The sequence below is a fragment of the Scyliorhinus canicula genome, chromosome 14, assembly GCF_902713615.1.
Source record: "Scyliorhinus canicula chromosome 14, sScyCan1.1, whole genome shotgun sequence".
Lineage (NCBI taxonomy): Eukaryota > Metazoa > Chordata > Chondrichthyes > Carcharhiniformes > Scyliorhinidae > Scyliorhinus > Scyliorhinus canicula.
The window spans coordinates 25596209-25621775 of record NC_052159.1 but is presented as its reverse complement, the minus strand read 5'-3'; the positions used below and the strand labels follow the sequence as shown (position 1 = coordinate 25621775).

Below are 25567 nucleotides of genomic sequence, written 5' to 3'. Positions count from 1 at the left end.
CCATTGGTTCTGAGAGAGACAAGATGGCGGCGCCCACTGGCCGCACATGGGGGGTGCTGGGACAATAGTGGTGATTGAGCGGGCCTGGCACACTGCAGCAAAATGTCCCTTCTTGCCACAGGCCTTGCTGAGGGCGCTCCGTGCCGGGCAGCGCTGTCGGGGGTGTTTTGACTACCCACAGAAGAAGCATTTGAGACCCCCAGGGTTGGTTGGCTGCCGCACGGCACAGGCGTGGGGTTGGCTGGCGGCGGTCGCTGATGGGGTCCATGATGGGGTGACTGTCGGCGATCCACGATGCACAGAGGGCGGGGGCATAGGCCTGAACGTTGCGTGAGGCGACCGTATGTGAGAGCGCTAGTTTTTTGGTCGTCGCGAGGTGGAGCGTGGCCCCTTCTAAGAGGCGCTGGTGGATGTAGTCGGACCCTATGCCCGTAACAAATGCATCTCTCATCAGCAGATTCGAGTGTTCAGTAGCTGAAACGGCCTGGCAGTCACAGTCGCTAACTAGGGCTAGCAGGGCACACCAGAAATCTTCCACTGACTCACCGGGAAGTTGGTGCCGCGTGGAGAGGAGATGCCTGCCGTAGATTTTGTTAGTCCGCTGAGCGTAGTTTTCCTTCAGTAGCGCCATGGCCTCTGCGTAGGTCGGCGCGTCCTGGACGAGGGGAAGGACGTTGGAGCTCAGCCGCGTGTACAGAATCTGGAGCTTCTGTGCTTCTGGAATTGTGTCTGGCACAGACCCGATGTATGCTTCAAAACAGGCTAACCAATGTTCAAAGTCCTTTTTGGCGTTGTCTGCTTGAGGATGCAGCTGCAGGCGAACCGGCTTGATGCGGAGGTCCATCCCTGAAAAATCTCAGTGTAATGAATTGATGCACTATCAATTACGAGAAGACGAGAGTAGAATGTAATCGAGGCTTTATTACACTGAGATGTGTGGCCTCCTCCAGCAGCTGACGAAATGGCTGCTGTATGGGGAGCACACATATTTATACTCCGCCTACTGGGTGGAGCCAGCAGGCAGGGATCACCCCCGTACCTGTAGTACAGGGGCCTAACCGTAAAACACATATATATACAGTATATACATCAGTGGTGACTACCACACCTCCCACCCATATTCAACTTTAATAGTTAGAGAAAAAAAACAAAGAACAACAGTACTTATCCCACAAACCAACAGCAAAAATACATGTGGAAACTCGTTTCACATACCCACCCCCCAGACAGACTTCCCACAGCTGATACAGTTCGCAGTAATGTCAACCCCAACCCATGCTTCTGTACAACTGCCTCTGCATCCTCCAGTGCATCAAAATAGCAACATGTTGATTTGTACGTTACTTGGAGTCGCACATCAAATCGATCGTTGCTCCTGTACAACGCAGCCTTGGCCTTTTTGGATGCCGCACGCATTCTAGCCAGCTCTGCTCCCACATCCTTGTAGACCTTAATAGCAATGCCCTCCCCATTTATAGTCCCGGTGGTCCCTTGCCCACCGCAGGACCCTTTCCCTGATAACTGTGAAAACACACGATGATCGCACGCAGTGGTTTATCAGAATGGGACTTCTGCCTAAGCGATCTGTGGGCTCAATCCGATTCAGGAAGGGAAGCCATTCCACCCACCCACACCATTTTCCAAACAGCTTCAACACATTTTGTTGGATTTGGACCTTCCAGACCCTACGGCAGCCCAACAATTCTCAGGTTCTGCCTTCTGGAGGAATTCTCTAGACCGTCGACCTTGGCCCTTTGTGACTTGTTGTCCCCAGCCACCCATTCCAGGGAGCTGATCTGGTCCTTCTGCCTCGAAAGGGCCACCTCCACATCCTTTAGCATCATGCCATGCACCTTTACCGTCAGATCTATTTTTTTAGGTCCGCAGGAATAGGGGACGGGGCCCCTTCGATTGCTCTGTCCAGGTCTGCCGCAGTTTCTTATGTTCCCCCGCCAAGATGCCTGTAAGCATCTCAGCGGTTAGTGGAGCGGCCAAAGAGACAGCAGGATCCGCCGCCATTTTCTCAGCAGATGATGTTTTCGAAGCTCCCGAGTCCGACAATGATTGTTTACTCTCCTGCTGCCTGGTTTTATACTTATTGGGCATTCCTTTTACGTCGGACTCTTACCCCATAAAACTAACCACGTCCCTCCCCAAATCGCCCCCGAAAACTGGGCGAAAATGGCCAAAATCAAGGAACTCTGGCAAGAGCCACCTGGTGTGTGAATGCTCTCCATAGGCCTCCACCAGAAGTCGGCTCCTAAAATTAATTAATGCAAGGACACTATTATGCCCTGTATGAAAATTTGTTAAAGTAGCGACTATTTGATTCACTCAGAAACAGTTTCCTATGCATCACTGAAACTAGTAAATGTTTTGTGTAGTTTCTTTTTAAGTCATTTTCAATTATTTGAAAGTGGGTTACTCTCAAAGGTATGCTGGACACTGATTAAAATTGATTACTTTTTGTGATTAACTGTTTCCAGCTGTATTAATAAAACTGCCACAGGTTGTTACTCTTAAATATATCAAGGAATGTGTTTGTTTAATGGAAAACACTTGTTAAAGCAATACGTTTTGAAACTATGCTGGAATGTGTTGGTTCATGGAAGGTTCTGCCTTTGGCAATGAAAGTTGCCTTAGTCCCAGAGGATCATAGGCTGCTTTCCCCTTTGAGGGGGAGAGCTGACTGTTGGGGAGGAGCCAAGTTGAGAAGGCAAGGCTCTCGTGGTAACCTCAGCTGGGATGGGAATTGAACTGGCGCTGTTGGCAGCACTCTGCATCATGAGCCAGCTGTCCAGCCAACTGAGCTAAACCAACCACTGTTTAACTTGTGACCCCTGGTTTACAAGGCCAGTGCTCCACCTACTGAGCCCGGAGCCAACTGATAGATCTACCATGCGGTTTTAGCAGCACTTTGCGATTACTAGAACTCAGTAGAAATTTAAGTTAAAACTTCTCAGGTGCAAATAAGAATTGTTTTATTTGTCTTCTATTGATTACAATGGAGAGTCATTTAAAAGGCAATTTGGAGACAATTGAAACTTTCAAAGAATCACAGAAATGATTTTCTTGCTTTGGCAAACAGCTCACAATAACTTCAAAAGTCAAGTCAGAAAGTGCAATATGAAAGACAGCGAATAGTTAAGTCAAAGTATAGATTGATTCCGGAAAGAGAGGGAGAGAGAATGATCCAGAGAAAAATGGCCGAACGAAACTTCACAGTTATACTGTATCATATCTGTCTTCAGCCATTTAATTACACATCTATGTAATCCTATTTGGTTTGGATTAACATCAAATGAGTTTGATTTGAGGGTTAGTTGTCACTCATTTATAGGCAACATTAACCTTAAAATATATTCTTGTATAAGCTATGGAATGCGATTTAGTGTTGTTATTGCACGCGGCCTGAACTGGTTTGTTGCTGACCTACTGTTCTTTTAGGTTCTATACTGTTGCTATGCTGTTGTCATGGCCTTGGACTGCCCTTTATCTTGCAAATGTATTTGTTAGCTGAATAAGAATCCTGTTTTAATCTATCTGCTTCTGTGTTCTGTTGAAGCTATGTTTTGAAACGGCCTGAGGTTATGAGTGAGTTTTAAAATGGTATTTAATAGACTAGGGGCTTAATGCTAAATAGCTATCTTTTACCTATAGAAAATAGCTGGCTTCTACACCAACTTTATGCAAATAAGCTTGAGCAAAAACTTCGGCAAGAAATTCTGTTTCTAAAAGGAAGGCAATTTTGAGTCCTCTGTGTACCCAGACTGCCAATTGGGTTCAAGGTGGAAACTCTGAGCCAAAGTGCTTTGGGATGTTTACAAGAGGTATAATATAAGGCCCTGTATTATGTTTCTCTTAAGTCAGAGGAATGCTGTTGCTATAGTTAAATAGATATGGGTTTAACTTGGTGACATTTTGAGCTGATAGGTTTGAACTTGTAGATTGAGTGTAAATTAACATACTGTTTGTTCTTTAATTGTCGAACTGTGTGACATGCATTGATGTGAAGTTGGTTCTTCCAGTTTAGAAGGGTAAAGTGCACATAAAGCCCATTGTTGATGGATTAACATGGAGACTGAGGTACCAGTAGACGGAAGGCGTGAAATAGTGGTGATTAAATAATGTTTGCGTCTTGGTTCATAGATTTACTATGAGTTTCATATTTAATTTTGAGTAAACTGCGCTATAATTAATCAGGTAAGTAGTTCATTGTCATCTTTGAATTTGTCCAGCTGAAAATGTTTTCATACCACTTTTACATGGAATGTTTTACAATGGAAGAGTATTAGCAGGCGTTATTCTTCTTAATTTCCAGAAAGTTCAATAGAGCAATTTGTGTAATGAGACTGAAATAGAAGATATTGGTCCAGTTGCAAGTGACCTAAACAGGAGGAATGTTTTTGTTGAAAGTACCCATTGTAACTCATTCCTTTCTCATTCCAGGAAGAAAGATGTGTATGTCATTGACCCTGCCGAAAATCTTTACTATAGATGGCTTTCAATAATCACAGTGCCTGTAATGTACAACTGGTGTATGCTGGTGTGCAGGTAGGTTGATGATTAAACATCTTAAGCAATTACTATTTGACTTGCAAGGAGGAGAAAAATATGCAAACATCTAAATTTAAAGGGGTAAAGTATCTTGACATGTATGTGCCCAAATGTATTAATTGGATACATAATAGTATCTTTGGGGATGTGAGGAGATTAACAAATGACTAAACAGGAACAAATTTCTATCTCCAACTCGATGGCATGCCTTGTTCAGAGTTTAGAGTACCCAAGTAATTTTTCCAATTCAGGGGCAATTTAGCCTGGCCAATCCACCTCCCTGCACATCCTTTTGAGTTGTGGGGGTGAGACCCACGCAGACACGGGGAGAACGTGCAAACTCCACACAGACAGTTACCTGGGGCCGGGATCAAACCCGGGTCCTCGGTGCTGTGAGGCAGCAGTGCTAACCACTGCGCCATCATGCCACCCGCAGCTCTTAGCTAACCTGACCTCAAAAATCCTTGAACTTAAATTTCAAGTATTATTATACATTTTCATCTACTCTTACAACTTGTAATTTACTATCTGTTTTTTAAAAAATTCCTGTACAATATGTGAAGCTTTGTGCTTGGAATTTTGCACGTTGCATTATGTTCAGATTTTCCTGCTCTCCTGAAACCTCTCTCCCTATAAACACTCCAATCCATATTTGGATCCACAATAACCATCTTTTGGGGTTTCACTCACTGTTTAAGCCATCTCTAACCATTACCTCTCACCAGGGGCGGGATTCTCTCATAATGTCCCCACGCCCGTAAGAAAATGGCCGCAGATCACTCTGGACTTTCCTGGAGAAAGTCCAGAGTGATTCTCCGTTTTGAGGGGGTTTGCAGAGCCCCGGAGTACTCCACGCAGCTCCGGCTGCTGATACCTGCACTTCGGGCCGCGGGTCCGCGCCTGCGCGTGGCGGCCGCCTGCGGCGGAGGCCCCGTACAACATGGCCGACCCACACTGTGGGCCGGCCCTGAGGATATAAGCTCCCCCTCCCAGATCGCACACACCCGCCGATCAGTGGCCCCCGATCACGAGCGTGGCCGTCTGGAGGCCCCCCCCCCCAAGGTGATGGATCCCCTGCTCCCCCCCCCCTCCAGAACCAGGGTGTCCGCTGGGTGGAACCATGAGTGAACCACGCCGGCGGGAACTCGGACAGTTGCCGGCGGAGGATCGCCGCGGGGGCCGCGTTTAACGCGCGCGCGATTGGTGGTGATTCTCCGGTCCCCGAAGAATCGCACGAAGGTGTCGGACCCGATCGCGGGTCTGACGCCCCATTCTCTGCCCCCGTACCAAGCGCAATTGCAGCGCAGAGGCTGACAGAATCCCGGCCCAGATTTCCTTCATCTATTTCAAACCTATTTCTTTCCATTTCTGCTCCTGGTTAAAACCGCTCCTCCAAATCAAACATCTTCAGACAGATTCCTGATAGCCTGGCCTCTTTCCCTACATTCGCTGCAACACTCCTGCAACTGTCAATTTATTCAATGTCTCCCCCCCCCCCCCCCCCTCTCCAACTTATCACCCAGTAAAACTATCTCTCATTCTGGTACTTCTCTCTGGTAAGGTCACCACTTTTACATATTTAATATGAAGGAGCACAGACTTGTGCTTAACGATGGCGCAAGTAGTTGAGCTAAGAGACGTGGCTGGCGACATCATATGTTATCAGGCCTTACCTGCCGCCTACATTCTCAATTTGAAAAATAAGGAGCTCGTTGACATTTTGTTCACCGGTTAAGACCTAGGGCGGGATTCTCCGTCGTCCGACGCCGGAATCGGGAAACGGGATTGGGCAGAGAATTGGTTCTGACGCCGAAATCGAGGCGGGTGCCAATTTCACGCCAAATCGCAATTCTCCGTCGACTCAACAGCAGCGCCAATGCTTTACAGAACGCACGTACAATAAAAACCATTGGCATTCATTTGTGGGCCCGACCTGGTATTCTCCGGGGCCTCTGCGATTCACCACCTCCAATGGGCCGAATTCCCAACGGCGATGTTCACTTGTGCTTTTAAATATCATGAAACAGGCATCGTGACTGTTGATTGCTGAGGGAGAGAGAGAGGATACGGAAAGTGTCCAACATCGCCATAGTTTGCTGACAGTTGTGCTGCTGGCCGGGGGGCTTCTGCCAGGGCTGGAGGGAGTAGCGGGGGGGGTGGGGGGGGGGGGGGGGCAGGAGGCGGGCTGTGGGATATGGGTGGACGGGCATTGGCCATTGGTGGACAGTGGACATTGCCGCAGCCAGCAAGGCAGTCGTGTAGTTACCCACGCCGCTGACTGCCCCACTGTGAATTTAGGGCCATGGGTGTCACACAGGCATACCCCCATGGTGCCCACTGGCCCCAGCTGACCCATCAGCTGTATGGGCACACTCCAGCGCAACCAGTGCCATCTTGATGGCTGGGATGGTGTGTGTGGAGGGTGAAATGTATATGTGGCTGCAGCTTGTTGGCCTCCTGATGGTCAATTACGGACCCGGCTAATCTCACACCGTTTCTCTTTGGAATCGATTGTGTTCCACATGGCGCCGGTTCCTGCCCCTTAACAGTCGCTGAATCGGTCCAGGTGCAGCGCCAGTTTTGCTGTCATGGAAGTCCATGAATCATGTGCCGGTGCCAACACTTAGCCTCAGGAACGGAGAATCCCACTGCATTAATTTAGCTGCGAATACTGCTTCCCTTGTTTCCCTTGTCCAGAATCAGAATTGGGCTGATAAGTGGGAAGTAACATTTGCGTCACACAAGAACAAGAGAGAATCTAAGCATCTCTCCTTGACAGTCAATGGTATTACGATGACTGAACCCTCCACTATTAATATCCTGGGGGTTATCATTGACCAGAAACTGAACTGGACTCGCCATATAAATACTGTGGTTATAAGAATTCTGAAGTCTGCAATTCATCTCCTGACTCTTCAAAGTCTGTCCACCGTCTGTCTACATGATACAAGTCAGGAGTGTGAGTTTTGCCTGGATGAGTGCAGCTCAAACAACACTCAAGATTGTCGACACCATCAAGGATAAAACAGCCCTTTTGATTGACACCCATCCACCACCTTAAACATTTCATCCTTCCACCACTGCCACACAGTGGTAGCTTACTGTATGCTATCTACAAAATACACTGCAGCAATTCACCAAGGCTCCGTTCAAATCTGCAACCTCTACTGTCGTGTTATTCACCCTGGGGTAACACGGACTGCAACAGGATGCAGATGAACTGTAAAGCGGACACCAAACGTAGGCGTTGGTTCAATACGATTTATTGAACTTCTGTAACAATGCACACAGCTGGCTGTGGGTTGACACTCTACTACTCTAAGTGTACTAAAAAAACTCGTTGGTTGCTTCGAGCATATACAACATATTTACAGATATAGCTATTTACAGCAAATGGCGAGTGAATGCATATATACATGTAATGGGCAGCACAGTAGCATTGTGGATAGCACAATCGCTTCACAGCTCCAGGGTCCCAGGTTCGATTCCGGCTTGGGTCACTGTCTGTGCGGAGTCTGCACATCCTCCCCGTGTGTGCGTGGGTTTCCTCCGGGTGCTCCGGTTTCCTCCCACAGTCCAAAGATGTGCGGGTTAGGTGGATTGGCCATGATAAATTGCCCTTAGTGTCCAAAATTGTTCTTAGTGTTGGGTGGGGTTACTGAGTTATAGGGATAGGGTGGAGGTGTTGACCTTGGGTAGGGGGTAGGCTGCTCTTTCCAAGGGCCGGTGCAGACTCGATGGGCCGAATGGCCTCCTTCTGCACTGTAAATTCTATGTTCTAATGTGTCTAGCGTGCAGATACAGAACAATATGTACAAAGGAAATATTTATAAGTCCAATCTCTGGGGCTGGTGTCGGATCCTTGTCGACCACCTGAGAGATGGAGGTAGGGACGACGGCGTCGTGACAGGCGGGATTGTAGCCAGATGGGTGGCTTCGTGGATCGAGGTGTCCGGAGGAGGCATAACGACAGCTGGGAACATGAGATCCGGTGGTGGGCAGGCAAGAAGGTAGTGCCCTTCTGTTGCGCCTTACAATGGATCCATCAGCCATGCGAACCACGAACGACCTGGGAGCAGCCTGTCGAACAACAGCAGCTGGAGCTGACCAACCTCCACCAGGCAACTTGATGCGAACAGCATCTCCCGGAGAGAGCACAGGCAAATCAGTAGCATGAGCATCGTATATCAGCTTTTGCCGGTTTCTGAGCACTGGGAGGTGATCCAGGTCAGGTAAATGAATGACCGGAACAGTCGTCCGCAGGTCACGATTCGTAAGGAGTTGTGTTGGGGACATACCGGTGGACAGAGGGGTTGTTGTCCTGTATGCCAGGAGCGCAAGGTTCAAGTCATAAGCTGAGTCCACAGCCTTACAGAGCAGTTGCCTCAGGATACTGACCCCTTTTTCAACCTTCCCGTTAGATTGCGGGTAATGCAGGCTCGAGGTAATGTGCTTGAACTGGTATAGCTTCGCGAAGTTGGACCACTCTTGGCTGTAGAAGCAGGGACCGTTGTCGCTCATGACCGTGAGCGGAATACCATGCCTGGCAACTGTCTCCTTGCAGGCCTTGATGACAGTCCTTGATGTGCGGTCGGACAGTTTCACCACTTCAGGGTAACTCGAGAAGTAGTCAATTATAAGCACGTAGTCGCGCCCATTGGCGTGAAAAAGGTCGATTCCCTCCTTAGATCACGGAGAGGTCACAATCTCGTGTTGCTGGAGTAACAGGGCTGGGTGGGCTGAGCAGCCTGGAAATGCTGGCCTGTCGCACAATTGAGGACCATGTTGGATATGTCCTCATTGATGCCAGGCCAATAGACAGCCTGCCGGGCCCTGCTCCTGCATTTCTCAATACCGAGGTGTCCCTCGTGGATCTGTTTGAGCTCTGGAGTCTGCGAGAAATAACAATCAGATCCAGCTTGAGGAGCATCCCCTCGACAACTGTTAGGTCATCCTTAACATTAAAGAACTGGGGGCATTGCTCTTTCCGCCAATCATTTGCAAGGTGATGCATGACCCGCTGCAGAAGAGTGTCCTTGGCGGTCTCTTCTCGAATGTTGACGACTCGTTCATCTGAGGCCGGGAGGTTGCTGGCACACAGCTGTACCTGTGCCTCAATTTGGCGGATGAAGTCGACCTGTTCACAGGGCGAGGTGATGGCGCGAGACTGGGCATCCGCAATGATTAGCTCCTTGCCCGGTGTGTAAACCAATTCGAAATCATACCTGCAGAGTCGAAGGAGAATGCGCTAAAGCTTGTGCGTCATGTCATTCAAGTCCTTGTGAATGATATGGGCTAGGGGCCTGTGGTCAGTCTCTACTGTGAAGGTTGGTAGACCGTAGACGTAGTCATGGAACTTTACAATAACGGTGAGGAGGCCAAGGCACTCTTTCGCTATCTGAGCATACCTCTGCTCAGTGAGAGTCATGGCCCTGGACGCATAGGCCAGTGGAGCCCAGGACGAGGAGTCATCCTTCTGGAGGAGCACCGCACCAATGCAGTCCTGGCTTGCGTCCTTGGAGATTTGTGTGTCCCGCTCTGGGTCAAAGAACGCTAGTACCGGAGCAGTGGTGAGCTTTGCCTTTAACTCGAGCCACTCTGCTTGATGTGTGGGTAGCCACTGAAATGCAGTGGCCTTCTTCACCAGATGCCTGAGAGCCGTGGTGTGTGATGCCAGGTTGGGAATGAACTTTCCCAAGAAATTAAACATACCCAGGAAGCAGAGTACCGCCTTTTTGTTTTCCGGTTCTTCATTGTGTTGATGGCCTTGACTTTGTCCGAGTCCAGTTGCACGCCCTGCTGGGAAATTTGATCACCCAAAAACTTGATTGATGACATGCCAAAGGAGCATTTGGCTTTGTTCAACTTGAGGCCGTTGGCATGTATGCGTCTAAAGACTTGTTGGAGATGAGATATATGTTCCTCTGGTGTCATGGACCATATAATGACGTCATCAACATAAACCCGCACACCTTCAATGCCGTCCAGCATCTGTTCCATGATCCTGTGAAAGATTTCAGAGGCTGAAACAATACCAAACGGCATGCAGTTGTAACAGTACCTTCCGAAAGGTGTATTAAACGTGCAGAGCTTCCTGCTGGACTCGTCCAGTTGCAACTGGCAGAAGCCACACAATGCATCTAGCTTCGTGAAGAATTTGGCATGTGCCATCTCACTGGTCAGCTCCTCCCGCTTCGGGATCGGGTAGTGTTCACGCATTATGTTTCGGTTAAGATCCTTGGGATCTATACATATGCGCAGTTCTCCAGAGGGCTTCTTCACACAGACCATCGAGCTGACCCAGTCAGTCGGTTCCATCACTGTAGAGATTATACCCTGGTCTTGGAGCTCCTGCATCTGCGCCTTTAAACGGTCCTTCAGAGGAGCCGGCACCCGGCGTGGTGCATGGATCACAGGCCTGGCATCAGGCCTGAGTAGGATTATGTAGCAGTACGGCAGCGTGCCCATCCCACTGAACACATCCGGGTATTGTGACAGGATTTCGTCAATGTCAGCCTGAAGATTCACATTGGCAGAGGACATGGTATAAACGTGCTGGACGAGATTGAGTAGCTTGCACGCATGGGCACCAAGCAGGGAAGCCTTGTCAGGCTTGACGATTTTGAATCGCAGTGGGCCTTGCTGGAGATAATGCAGGTGACAAGACCCGAACGCAATAATGGCATTGCCATTATAATCAAGCAGCTGGATCGCCGGCGGAAGAATTTTTGGCCGCCTTTAGATGTGAGCAAGATCTGCTTGAGATATGTGATTGGCTGAAGCACCAGTGTCCAGCTTGAACCGGATGCTGCATTGGTTGACTTGTACGACAGCACGCCATTCGTCCGCAGAATCCACGTTGGGGATGAGTAGGCGTGTTGCTGGATTTGAGAAGGCCTTGTAATATGTGGTAATGATGCCCACACGATATGGGGACTCCAGGCAGTCATCCTCTGGATCCGTGGTGTTACCAGGTTCCGAATCCAGCAGCCCTTGCTGCACACTTCGAACGTGTTTGCGTTGGAACTGGGATCACTGGCCCACGATCAGAGGTGCAGACCTGCACAAGGCTGCATAATGGCCAGGCTTCCCACAATTTAAACATCACCTGCCTCTTGCAGGGCATTGCTGCTTTAAATGGGCGGTGCCGCAGTTCGGGCACGTCATGACGTTGACGTCGTAATGCTTCGTGCATCGTCGCACATGCGCAGTGTGGTCTTCGGCCGCTTCATTCTCCCGTCTGTTGTGCGCATGCGTGGGACCCTGGGAAAAGAGCGCGAAATGGCCACCTTCATCGATGCTAAGGCGCCGCATTCGGGCGATGGCCTGTACACTCTCTGCCTCGTGGGAAGCAAGTTGGTCCTGTTCTGCCGATTTAAGGCGGGAGTAGCGACTTTTCGCCTGTTCATGCACTTTACACATCTCGATAGCGACTGGCAGGGTCATGTTTTTTATTTTTAGGAGCTGCTCCCGCAGGGCGTCGGAGTGGACCCCAAACACGATCTGATCCCTGATGAGGGAATCAGCGGTGTCACCGTAGTTGCAGGATTGCGCTAATATGCGGAGATGAGTTATAAAGGATTGGAAAGGCTCATCCTTACCCTGAAGGCGTTGCTGGAAGACATAGCGCTCAAAGTTCGCGTTCGTTTCGACTTCACAGTGACTGTCAAATTTGGCTAACACGGTCTGGAACTTGGTCTTGCCCTCGCCGTCGGCAAAAATTAGCGAATTGAAGATTTGGATGGCCTGGTCCCCTGCAGTCGATAGGAGCAGGGCGATTTTTCAGGCATCGGGCGCATCCTCGAGGCCCGAGGCCTCAATGTACAGACCCGCCAGTTGGCACCGAGATTTCCGGAGCTGTGGAGGGGCCTGGATCTTCTCCATGCTGCTGGAAGGCACTGAATTATTCAAGGTAAATTACTTAGATGAAGTAGACTCCTGGTATCATGACGTGTTATTCAGCCTGGGGTAACATGGAACAGACTGCAACAGGATGCAGATGAACTGTAAAGCATACACCAAATGTAGGCGTTGGTTCAATACGATTTATTGAACTTCTGTAACAATGCACACAGCTGGCTGTGGGTTGACACTCTACTACTCTACGTCTACTAACTAGACCAGGCTAGCTCTGATCCACATGTAGAAGGTGCTGACTGATATATACACCCTGACTGTCACTACAGTTGTCACCAGTGGAAAGAGGCGGAGTGCTGATGCCTCGTGTGTTTTATAGTTGGAAGCCCGCATCTGGTGTTCTGTCTGGTGATTGGTTGTGTTCTGTTCTGTATGTTGATTGGCTAACCTGGGTGTCTGTCGCTGCCTGTTTTTACCTCATGATGTGCATGGGTGCATCTACCAGCCAGAAGGGCAAGGAAAGCAGATACAGAAACACCGCCACTTGCAAGTTCGCCTCCAAGTCACATACCATCCTGACATGGAAATATGGGCGGAAACTTACCAAAATTCGGCCAAGTGTTGTTTTCAGACCAGGAGTTGGATTCACCGTTTCAGCGACTAAGTGTTGACGCCAATGGAGCATGTGTGGTCTTTTACGACCAAATATTCTGTGTGAAACCCTCACCGATTCCGGGACCGGTGAGGAGCTAGCAGCGGCGCTGGGTCAAACTCCCGGCTCCCGCGCCGAATGCGGCTGGAGAATTGCTGGGTCCTTGGCCGCGCCTGTGCACGGCTGATGACCTGCAGCGGTCGCGCCATACAACATGGCGCCGGCCGTGCTTGGACCCGCGTCCCCATCCGCGTCCCCACAGCCCACCCGTTGGCCACCCCCTCCCTGTTCCCCCAGCCCTCACGAAGCCCCCCTGCCCCCCGGCCAGCGGCAAGGATCCGGATCTGTGGCGGCGCTGGACACAGTCTGCAGCCGCCATGCCAGGTTCCTGCATGGCTGAGACCACACGTGTTCCGCGCCGTCGGAAACTCAGCCCATCGTGGGCAGAGCATCAGCTGAGATTGTGGTGGAGGCTTGTAAAAGAGAATTGGATAGGCACCTGAAGAGAGAGAAAATTGCAGGGCTACAGTGAAAGGGCAGGGGATTGGAACAAGTTGAATTACTCTTGTACAGTGGCAGTATGGGCAGAATGGGCTGAATGGCTTCCTACTGCATAGTGACCATTCCATGTTTCAATAAGGGGCCTGATATACATTTTGGTCTATGTCCCCTATCTATTCTATCAGTTCCCATTACCCTCGGCTGCTTAAAACCAGCTGGGAGAAACGTTCCACTGAACAGCCTGTGTTGAAAGTAAATCAAGATCCCAGGATTAAAAGGAAATCGCACAAACCCACTGTGCCACCTCACACATTGGACATGTAGATTTAAAGTAGTTTCAAGTATGGTACTGAACTGCCCTTATTCTCGCATTGTACCCTCCCCATACATCTCCATGCCCCATCCATGCCAACCTCTGCCACTTCATACCCTCTACCCACCTCAATGATCCTTCATACCTCCATGATTCCCATGCATCACCTTTGCCCCTACACACTATCAGCTATTACATACCATGGGCAAACCTCAGGAGCCATGTTGACATAAAATAAATTTGTGTCTGTTTATTATGTCACTGTTTTAAAATCTTTGATTTGAAAAAAAATTCAATATGTTGAAATTCCTTCTCTGAAACAAATATTTCACTTAAGTACTTAATCTCTTATGAAAACAAACATTTCTATTCTATAACCATGTGGAGCTGTCAAACAGCTCACTTAACAGATACCCCACATTACGATGTAAAATCAATTAGGCAGCACAAATCCTACCATTGCCCTCAGTCTTATGCCAAAAGACAGAGTGAAATAGTAAGCACTAATTGTATGAATGTTCAAACCATAATATCAACCTCTCAGGTAGAGCTGACACAATATTATACTACCATGCACCAGGGCAACTATCAGAGCGGGCATGTTCCCTTATTGTCAAATTTAAATTTTGTATTTTAGGGCTTGTTTTGATGAACTTCAAGTAAAAAATCTCACCCTGTGGCTGGTGCTGGATTACACATCCGACGTAATCTACATCATGGATTCAGCTGTAAGATTCCGAACGGGTAATCAAGCCTTTTCTTTTAATGATCAGTGTGTTTACTGTTGTGTTATGCTTCTTCACGTAGCAGAAGCTGCTTCCTTGATGTATACTCTGACAAAGGAAGGTTCAGACTTGGAGATAGGTTGAACACATATATTGAACAGTGAACAATTCTCCTGCTTGGGTTCGACTGTCCTGATAATCTAACTATAGTAACTCAATCTAACTAACCAGTCTGCTCTAATCCATGCGATGAGTGTGATGCTTCCTCATCTGCCCCTGTGTCTCTGAGTGTCGCCGATAGAAAGAGAAAGAGCATGTGTGCCCTGTCCTTTTATATGGGTAGCCCCCTTGTGGTAGTGTCACCTCGGGGTGTGTCTTGACTGCCCATTGGTCGTGTCCTATCTTACTGGCCTATTGGTTGAATGTCTGTGTGTCATGATGTCTCTGGTGCTCCCTCTAGTGTTTATTTAGTCCCAGTGTATTTACATTAACCCCTTGTGTATTTACAGTGTCCTAGCGTATCTACATTAGGGGCTGGTTTAGCTCACCAGGCTAAACCGCTGGCTTTTAAAGCAGACCAAGCAGGCCAGCAGCACGGTTCGATTCCCGTACCAGCCTCCCCGGACAGGCGCCGGAATGTGGCGACTAGGGGCTTTTCACAGTAACTTCATTGAAGCCTACTCGTGACAATAAGCGATTTTCATTTTTTCATTCATTTTTTCATTAACTGTATTTACAGTGATGCATATCACCACATTTACTTTGTGCATTTTTCTAAGATGGTATCTCTCTCAGCCTTCGGTCACCCACTTCCAAAGTTATGTGCTTCATTCCGAGATCGAGAGGATGTGTTTGTACCTTGTCCGCTGTCCATGCTGCTCTTGGTCATTCAGCTGGAGGTGTGATCAATGGGAAATCCTCTCCAGGTATCCATTGAATGTCCCATGGTCTCTCCAGACAGTTTTATTCAGATATGAAGGCCAATTTTCAATTTTATATGCTGTCCTAGCAGCAGGCCTCATCAACCTTAAGTGCAGACAACCTATCCGATATCTCCTCTTTATCAATTTTAAACCCGCAGGTAAATCAGACACTTTAAAAAAAAATTTGTGTACCCAATTATTTTTTTTTCCAATTGAGCAATTTAATGTGGCCAATCCACCTAAACTGCACATCTTTGGGTTTTGGGGGAGAAACACACGCAAACACGGGGAGAATGTGCAAACTCCACACGGACAGTGACCCAGGGCCGAATTTGAACTCAGGTCCTCAGCAGTGCTAACCACTGCGCCACCATGCCATCCTGGTAAATCAGACACTTGACGGGTTTAGAATTGATGAGGAGTAGGATAGGCTGTGTGTAGGTAAAGTTGATAACAAACCAGATGAGGTGTTGCCAAGGATATTGAGGGAATTGGTGACACGGTGGTACCTGCGTGGGTTTCCTCCGGGAGCTCCGGTTTCCTCCCACAGTTCAAAGATGTGCAGGTTAGGCGGATTGGCCGTGCTAAATTGTCCCTTAGTGTCCAAAAAGATGTGCAGGGTAGGTGGGGTTACGGGGATAGGGCGGGGGCAATGGGCCTAGGTAGGGTGCTCTTTCCAAGGGTCGGTGAAGATTTGATGGGTCGAATGGCCTCCTTCTGCACTGTAGGGATTCTACGGAAAGTAGAAATTGGCTACATTTTCCAGACTTCCTTATACTTAGGGGTAGTGCCCGAGCACTAATTGCAATCGTTATTACCTTGTTCAAATAAAAAGGTCTAAAGCTAAGCCCAGCTATTACAGGCTAGTCAGCTGGACTTTGGTGGTGGGGAAACATCTAGAAACAATAATTTGGGACAAATTAAATAGTCACTTGAGCAAATCTGGATTCATTAAGGAAAGCAGGCATGCATTTGTTAAGTGCAAATCATATTTAACTAACCAGCTGGAGTTTTTTGAAGCGGTAACAGAGAGGGTTGATGAGGGTGATTCTGTTGATGGGGTGCACATGGACTGCCACAAGGCGTTTGAGACAATGTTGCACAACAGACTTGTGAAAAAAGGTAGACCTCATGGACTAAGAGTCAGTAGCAACTGGGATACAAAGTTGGCTTTGTGCAGGAAACAGAGAGTAATAGTTAATGGATGCTTTTCAGATTGCAGGAAGGTTTGTAGTGGTGTTCTCCAGGGATCTGTATTGGGGCCTTTCCTTTCCCTGATGTATATTAATAACCTAGACTTTGGCGTGCAGGAGGCAATTTCTAAATTTGCAGATTATGCAAAACTTGACAGTATTAGTGAACTCTGAGGAAAGTGTAGACTTCAAAAGGGCATGGACAAATTGGTGGAATGGGCAGACAAGTGGCAGATGAGATTAAGTACAAAGAAGTGTGAAGTGATTCATTTTGGTAGGAGGAACGTGGGCAGGCAACATAAAATAAGGAGTACAATTCTCATGGAGTTGTAGGAGATCTGAATGCATATGTGCATAAATCATTGAGGTGGGAGGACAGGTTGAGAGAGCAGTTAATAAAGCATACAGTATCCTGGACTTTATTAATAGAGACACAGAGTACAAGACACTGGTGTAAAATACTAGTTCAGTCTCAATGGGTTACATAAAGACCTGGGCTGTCACATTCTAGGAAGGATGTGAAGGCATTGGAAAGTGTGCAGATAATATTCACAAGAATGGTACCAGGGATGAGGAACTTCAATAGTGAAGATAGATTAGAGAAGTTGTGACAGTTTTCCTTGGAAAAGAGGCGGTTGAGAGGTGATTTGATGGAGGTGTTCAAATTCATGAGGGATCTGGACAAAGTGGATTGGGAGAAACTGTTCGAGTACCCAATTTTATTTTTCCAATTAAGGGGCGATTTAGCGTGGCCAATTCACCGCCCCTGCACATCTTTTTGGGTTGGGGGGGTGAGACGTTCGCAGACATGGGGAGAATGTCAAACTCCACATGGATAGTGACCCAAGGCTGGGATCGAACCCGGGTTTTCGGCACTGTGAGGCAGCAGTGCTAACCACTGCACCGCCGTACTGCCCTGAGAGACACAGATTTAAAGTAAGTGGCAAAAGAAGCGATGGAGACATGATGGGAAATGTTTTCATACAGCGAGTGGTTGCGTTTAGGAATCCGCTGCCTGAGCGTGTGGTGGAGGCAGGTTTAATTCAAGCACCCAAGAAGGAATTAGATTATTATCGAAAAAGGAGGAATTTGCAGGTTATGGGGAGAAAGCGGGGAATAGCACGAGGTGAATTTCACGTTCTGAGAGCTGGGGCAGTCAAGATGGGCTGAATGGCCTCCTTCTGTGCTGTAACAATTCTATGATGTTGTGGCTATGGTGATAGTTAACCCTGCTGAAATCCAGAGAGAACCTTAAGTTTCATAATTCCGCTGAGTTCTCAGCACATATCATAGATTATCATAGAATTTACAGTGCAGAAGGAGGCCATTTGGCCATCGAGTCTGCACCGGCTCTTGGAACAAGCACCCTACCCAAGGTCAACCAACACCTCCACCCTATCCCCATAACCCAGTAACCCCACCCAACCCTAAGGGCAATTTTGGACACTAAGGGCAATTTATCATGGCCAATCCACCTAACCTGCACATCTTTGGACTGTGGGAGGAAACCGGAGCACCCGGAGGAAACCCATGAACACACGGGGAGGACGTGCAGACTCCGCACAGACAGTGACCCAAGCCGGAATCGAACCTGGGACCCTGGAGCTGTGAAGCAATTGTGCTATCCACAATGCTACCATGCTGTTGCTAAGACCTCTGTAGGGTGGATGAGGAGAAAACATAACAGAGCAGCCATGGTCTAACTGAATGATGGAACAGTCTCCGGGACCTGATTACCATGTTCCAATCGTTCCTTATTCAGCAGCCTTCGTTATGTACCGGAGTGAGACTTGAGCTCATAATTATCTCGTTGAAATGCTGGAATGCTAGTAAATGAGTAAAACTGATAACTACAAAGGGTTATTCAATTATATAGTCATAAATTTTGATAACTGTTGGAAATGAAAATAAAATGTAAAAATTGCGGATACATTTACCCTGTGGCAGTACTCCAGGTTCGAGTTCTGAGCAACTTGTCCAAGGCCTTTGACACTGTCAAAATTCTCCAGTGTGGGCTAGTGGTTTTCACCATAATTAGCACATTTTAAAGCCCTCAAGGACCCCCGTTCCAAGTGTAAGCTATTTGAAAGAAAATACCAGGCAACTATTTTTATTGAAATATAGTAACAAAAATAAATGGTACGTTAGAAATGATTGAAAATATCGGAAAGTTGAAAACATGTGTTTCAACGTTTTGTCCCTTGGCGCAGCTCAGTAACGCCACACTTCTTCCTGCAGGTTTTCTTGAACAAGGCCTGCTCGTTAAGGATGCAAAGAAATTGAGAGAAAATTACCTGAGGATGCCTCAGTTTAAACTGGACGCGCTCTCTCTTTTACCAACAGATGTAGCCTACATTTGGTTGGGGTTTAATTACCCGGAGGTGAGATTTAATCGTCTCTTCCGCTTTAGCCGAATGTTTGAATATTTTGATCGCACGGAAACGCGGACAAACTACCCTAACATATTTCGAATTGGAAATCTTGTTTTGTACATCCTCATCATTATCCACTGGAATGGCTGCATTTATTATGCCATTTCGAAATCCATTGGGTTTGGCATTGATACCTGGGTCTATCCAAACATATCCCATCCTGAGTATGGGCGGCTTAGCAGAAAATACATCTACTGCCTTTACTGGTCCACTTTGACCTTGACTACCATTGGGGAAATGCCTGCTCCTGTCAAGGATGAGGAGTATTTATTTGTGGTCATTGATTTCCTGGTGGGGGTGCTTATCTTTGCCACCATCGTTGGTAACGTGGGCGCCATGATTTCAAACATGAATGCCTCCCGAGCTGAATTCCAATCCAAGATTGACTCCATCAAGCAGTACATGCAGTTCCGCAAAGTGAGCAAAGACCTAGAGGCCAGGATCATCAAGTGGTTTGACTACCTGTGGATCAACAAGAAGAGCGTGGATGAGAAGGAAGTCCTGAAAAACCTACCCGATAAGCTCAAGGCTGAAATCGCCATCAACGTCCACTTGGACACCCTGAAGAAAGTCCGCATCTTTTCGGACTGTGAGGCTGGCCTCTTGATCGAATTGGTGCTCAAGCTGCAGCCTCAAGTCTACAGCCCCGGGGACTACATTTGCCGAAAGGGGGACATCGGCAGGGAGATGTACATCATCAAAGAGGGCAAGCTGGCAGTTGTAGCCGATGACGGGGTAACGCAGTTTGTGGTCCTGAGTGATGGTAGTTACTTTGGGGAAATCAGCATCTTGAACATAAAGGGCAGTAAGGCAGGCAACAGGCGGACAGCCAACATCAGGAGCATAGGCTACTCTGATCTCTTCTGCCTGTCCAAAGTTGACTTGATGGAAGCCCTGACTGAGTATCCTGATGCCAAAAAGATTCTAGAAGAGAAGGGACGTCAGATTCTGATGAAGGACAATTTGATCGATGAAGAGGAAGCAAAGGTGGGAGCGGATCCCAAAGATCTGGAAGAAAAAGTGGAGCGAATGGAGTCTTCATTGGACAGTATGCAGACTAGGTTTGCTAGGCTCATGGCAGAGTACAAATCCAGTCAAATGAAGCTGAAGCAAAGGCTCACAAAGGTGGAAAACAGAGTGAAAGGCTATGGCAGTGGATACCTCTCAGATGGACTGGACAGTTCGACTGACATAGAGCTAGGAAAACAGTGACAGCGATGAGAATAAGTGGCAATTTCCTTGTTTTGTTTTTCTTACTATTTTGATATGAAATACTGATGAGAAGATCAATTATTTTTGTATGGGACTATAATAGAGTAGTTCATAAATTATAAATCATGATAAATATCAGTTAGCAGTTCATGTAGATCTATCTTTAAACGTTATCAACAAATTGCGACCAAAGCCCATTTTAGCACCGAATGTGTTTAGGTAACTTTAAGTATATATGTTCGTTCATTATATCAGGGAGCTGAATTCTGTTACTGTACTCTTTACCTAATTAACAGTAACATACTAGGAATGGAGCCAGGAAATACGCAGTTCATGTTTTAATATCTGTACTGTCAATGTTTTAATGTATTTGTTTTTTTTTAAACTTAAGGTTATAATAGATATACAACATAAATAATATAATATATGCACTAGGGCTCCCACAGTTCATGCCTGGTGTTTGTTTGCACAATTCCATGCACTCAATTCTGAAGTGTGGAAGGAAGGGGAATTTGAAAACCTTCCTTTAAATTTTAAGTAGATATGTCTGAAGGAATATATGGAGCTCGATTTAATGCTGACTGGAGAGCCAATGAGAGACCACATCAAGACAGAGACGGAAAGGCTGTGGGGTCCCCACTCACCACCCTCCTGCCTGAATAAATACCCACCCTCCCTCCAAATATTCCCTCAGGGAAGGGAATTAAATCCTGACCCGGTAGCATTTCTACATGAGTGTTAATCGCTGAGAGCCAACATTAAAAATAGAAACGGCTGCTCGGTAATCCGACTTAATTTATCTAAGGTTCACTTTACCGTGACATGCGACCACCAATGAGAACATTGCAACAAGCCACAACGCTGTTGAAATTGGTACCATGTGGAGCAGTTGCCAGCATCGTGTTTCTTGGAATCTGCCTCTTAGTCCAAAGGTGACTAAATAAAGTTCAGTAACTACAGACCCGTTACTGGAAATAGTTAAATGTGGCTAATGCATTGGAAACTTTCAAAAGGTAGCTTGCTGCTATGTGGGAAATTGTCCATTTTGAATTGAAAGGCAAACTAGCTGGGCATATTAACCTTTCTTTTGTACTTTGTGAAGATTAAAACACAATAGACTCCAATCATTTACCTCACGTGTCCACTTTCGACAATGGATGATCCAAGCCTGTGGAGCAAATAAGCTGAACATTTTTTAGACTAGATGTTTATATCTCACCTTTTTCTATATTTTGGTAAATCTGAGCTAACGTAACTTATTTATGATCCAGAGTTGGGGAGAATTTTCTCCTTTTTGTTTCTAAATAGTGACTTTTATTTTTGTTTTAATACAGATCTTGTTTGTGGTTGTTGTAAATGCAAGTCTGCAACCTATTGTCAATTTTGTGGTTGTTGTAAATGCAAGTCTGCAACCTATTGTCAATTTTGTTTGAGTTGAACTATGTTGTCAGGATTTCTTTTCTATTACTGCTCAATGCTGCAGTAAATTACATATCAAAATGTGTCACAAATTGACGTATCATTTTACCATCTTGCCTGCTATTTCCCTCTGACAAGTGACTATTATTTAATTCTCCACCTCTATTTGTTGGGAACAAATTGTAGTTCAAAGAGAATGTGCCTGAGATCAAATACAAAACTGCAAGTGGTGGGAAATCTGAAAGAAAACTTATTTATATAGCACCTTTTAGCATAACGAAACGTCCCAAGGCTCCCTCATGCAAGAGCTCTTGGAAATTGGCAGAATGTGAGCAAGCATGTGAAAGAGAGAAGGTAGTTTAATGTTTCTGGTGACAATCTTGATTACAACCGATATTTCTGTGCGTGTGGACAATAAACTGACTCGCCCAAGCATCAAATAACAAACATGGGTAACTGCTAATGTGTGCACTTGTGAAATCACACCACATACTTCCTTTCAACTCTTGGCAGTTCTCCTTCATAAGCACGGCATCTACAAATATGATTTATGCATTTATAATTGGTACATGGAATAATTAATTTAACTAGATTAAAAATATGCTGCTCATTTCAATTTCAAGGCTACTGCCTGAAAACGTAATAAGTAATGTAGTCACTGTGCTTACAAAATGATTCGGCAAGTGTTGCGAACATGTCTCTGTTCAGATGTACCTTGCTTGTGATATAATTAATAGAATCCTTGAGGCTAGATGGCCCAATGATTGGTGGGGATATTCATGCTACAAGCTGAATTTCCCTGTTACAATAGAATGGTGCCAATACTTCAGTCTCATCTTTCTTCTCCTGTTTTTTTTTTAAATTTAGAGTACCCAATTCTTTTTTTTTTACCAATTAAGGGGCAATTTAGCATGGTCAATCCACCTACCCTGTATCTTTGGGTTGTGCGGGGGGGGCGGGACCAACGCACACACAGAGAATGTGCAAACTTCCCATGGACAGTGAGACGGGATCGAACCTGGGTCCTCGGTGCCATGAGGTAGCAGTGCTAACCACTACACCACCATGCTGCCCCACTTCTCCTGTTAAAGGAGGAAAATTAGGAACCTGTATTTATATAGCACCTTTTATGATCACCGTGGGTTTACAGCCACTTCAATACTTTTGAATGAAAGTTACTGTTGTGATGCAGGATGTTCAGCAAAAACAGCAACAAAAACAACACACTATGGATGTTGGAGCTCTGGAATAAAAAACAGAAAATGCTGGAAATGCTCAGCATCTGTGGAGCGAGAAACAGAGTTAACCCCAAGGTCAAAGAGATTTTCTTCAGGACTGAAGGAAGGGCTTTGGCCAGAATTAGTATTTCCAGCATTTACATTTTTTTCCCCATTCTTTCTTGGGATGTGGGCATCGCTGGCTGGGGCAGCATTTGTTACCCATCCCCAATTGCCCTTGTCCTGAGTGGTTTGCTAGGCCATTTCCGTGGGGGGCAGTTAAGAGTCAACTGCAAGGGGCAGCACGGTGGCACAGTGGTTAGCATTGCTGCCTAAGGCGCTGAGGACCCGGGTTCGAATCCCGGCCCTGGGTCACTGTCCGTGTGGAGTTTGCACATTCTCCCCGTGTCTGCGTGGGTTTCACCCCCACAACCCAAAGATGTGCAGGATAGGTAGATTGAAGACTCTAAATTGCCCCTTAATTGGAAAAAATAATTGGGTACTCTAAATTTATAAAAAAAAAAGAGTCAACTGCATCACTGTGTGGGTCTGGAGTTGCATGTAGGCCAGACCGCGAAAGGACGGCAGATTTCCTTCCCTGATGGACATCAGTGAACCAGCTGTTTTTTTTTACAACAATCGACAATGGTCATCGTTAGACTTCTATTTCCAGATTTTTATTGAATTCAAATTTCACCATCTGCCTTCATCGGGTTTGAACCTGGGACCCCAAGGCATAACCCTGGGTGTATGGATTACTAGTCCAGTGACAATACCACAACACCACCATCTCCCCATTTGAATCCCACAATCTGCCGTTGACCAGGTCACCAGTTTTAGAGATTCTGCTGTTGCAGCAATGGGGTAGGGTTGAGTTCCTGGACTCACTATGATGCTTTGTTGTCTGTGTAAGTTCGCTACTTTTCAACCCCACACATTGGTACCTTTGTTCATTTTCTTGCTCCTCCCAACGAGTTGGGATCTCCACCCCCAAGTGCCCCTGGTGCAGCTAGTACCATTATATGATGGACAGAAGGACAAACAACAAAGCTTTACAAAGAGCTTTACAAAGAAAAAGAGCTACAAATTATGAGAAATCAGCAATAAAAGAGCTGAATTTCCTAATGTTGGGTACATATCGCTTTTTCATTCCTGACGCTGGCTAACCTGTGTATTTCTAGATATGCTGTTCTTTCTATTCCAGTAGTTGTAGTAAGACAGAGGAGTCCGGTTGAGTGACATAAGTTAATGTGATACCAGTTTAGTGAGGTAGGCCAGGTGACTTCATAAGTGAAATAAACCAGGGCCTACCCCAAGGAGCTGTAATATATGACCAACTCAATTAGAAGGATTAACGGAGTCAAACTCCGTTAGCAATACAATCCCCTATACCCAGGGCATGAAAAGGTCCAAGGAGGATTCAGGAGTGATGGTTGCAAAGTGAAAGAGCTGCAAAGATATTGAACCCTCCTTGAGATGGAGCAGCAGGGCCTGGCAGCATTTCTTCCTGACAGGATGGGGCCTCCAGTGTCCTAGCAGTCACTCGAACCAGCTCTTTATTGGAGGTTTTTCCAAATTATTTTAAAATGAGTTTTCTCAGATTGCAGGCCACACCTTGGTGGCTCTCAAATCTTCGCTGTGAAACGTGGAGCCAGAGCAAAGTAGGTCTGCACCATGTTTGGGTGGGGGGGATTCCAGCACATAAAATGTTTGAAAACTGACACCTATAGTTCACACATTGTGACCAGCCATCTGAAGAAATAGTCAATTCATATTTCAGGTAGAACAAGTACCAACAAGTGAAATGCATTTGGAAATACGTTATCGGTGTATTCTATAGTGTCATCTGAACTGTCCTTTTCCATGAATGTGTACACGTCCCATGTGTACACGGGGCTGGTTTCGACAGTGGGCTGGACAGCTGGTTTGTGATGCAGAACAAGGCCAGCAGCGCGGGTTCAATTACCGTACCAGCTGAGAATCCTCTCTCTCTGTACCCGAACAGGTGCTGGAATGTGGCGACTAGGGGCTTTTCACAGTAACTTCATTGCAGTGATAATGTAAGCCTATTTGTGACAATAAAGGTTATTTATTTATTTTATATTGAGTGATTTGCACAACTGGAAAATAATTGACTTTCTAACATAATGCAGATGTTTTTTTTAGTTTGGATAAGCTGTTAATTCTAAATTAACCCGACAGCCTGAGGGATTTTAAGAAAAAGAGTACCTCACAATTTCTTCAATAGGTTCGGTGAAAGAAAACAAATCATTAACTTATGTGAATTGTTTTTTAAATATAGAATGTCCAACAGAAGCAAAGCTAATTTCCTTCGCTCCCGGGGCGAGGCTGAAGAAGGGTCATTCCTACCGCCCACCCACCTCACTCTATCCCATCACCATGTCCCCTTCTTCTCTGAGTCCTCATGTGCCCCCTTTGTGTCTAGTTTCCTTACAAATGCATCCAATGTAATCGGCCTGACCCAGCCTCTAGCCCAGTGTTGTTTAAATGCAGCATTAAAGAACGGGGTGGGGGGTCATATTTCACAGAGCTGTCTAGGTGCCAG

The 25567-nt window shown here is 46.6% G+C and overlaps 1 protein-coding gene across 4 annotated transcripts in view; it reads left to right on the top strand.

Annotated features, from left to right (window-relative positions):
* The window catches only part of cnga3a (cyclic nucleotide gated channel subunit alpha 3a), a 78902-nt gene extending 57231 nt beyond the window's left edge, over window positions 1-21671 (top strand). For all 4 annotated transcript variants that reach the window (XM_038818719.1, XM_038818717.1, XM_038818718.1 and 1 more), the window contains 3 exons: window positions 4450-4554; window positions 14518-14624; window positions 18960-21671. In XM_038818719.1, the coding sequence (XP_038674647.1) occupies window positions 4450-4554; window positions 14518-14624; window positions 18960-20365 (1618 nt within the window). In that variant the 3' untranslated portion in view covers window positions 20366-21671. The remainder of the gene's footprint in view (window positions 1-4449; window positions 4555-14517; window positions 14625-18959) is intronic.
* The last annotated feature ends 3896 nt before the right edge of the window (window positions 21672-25567 follow it).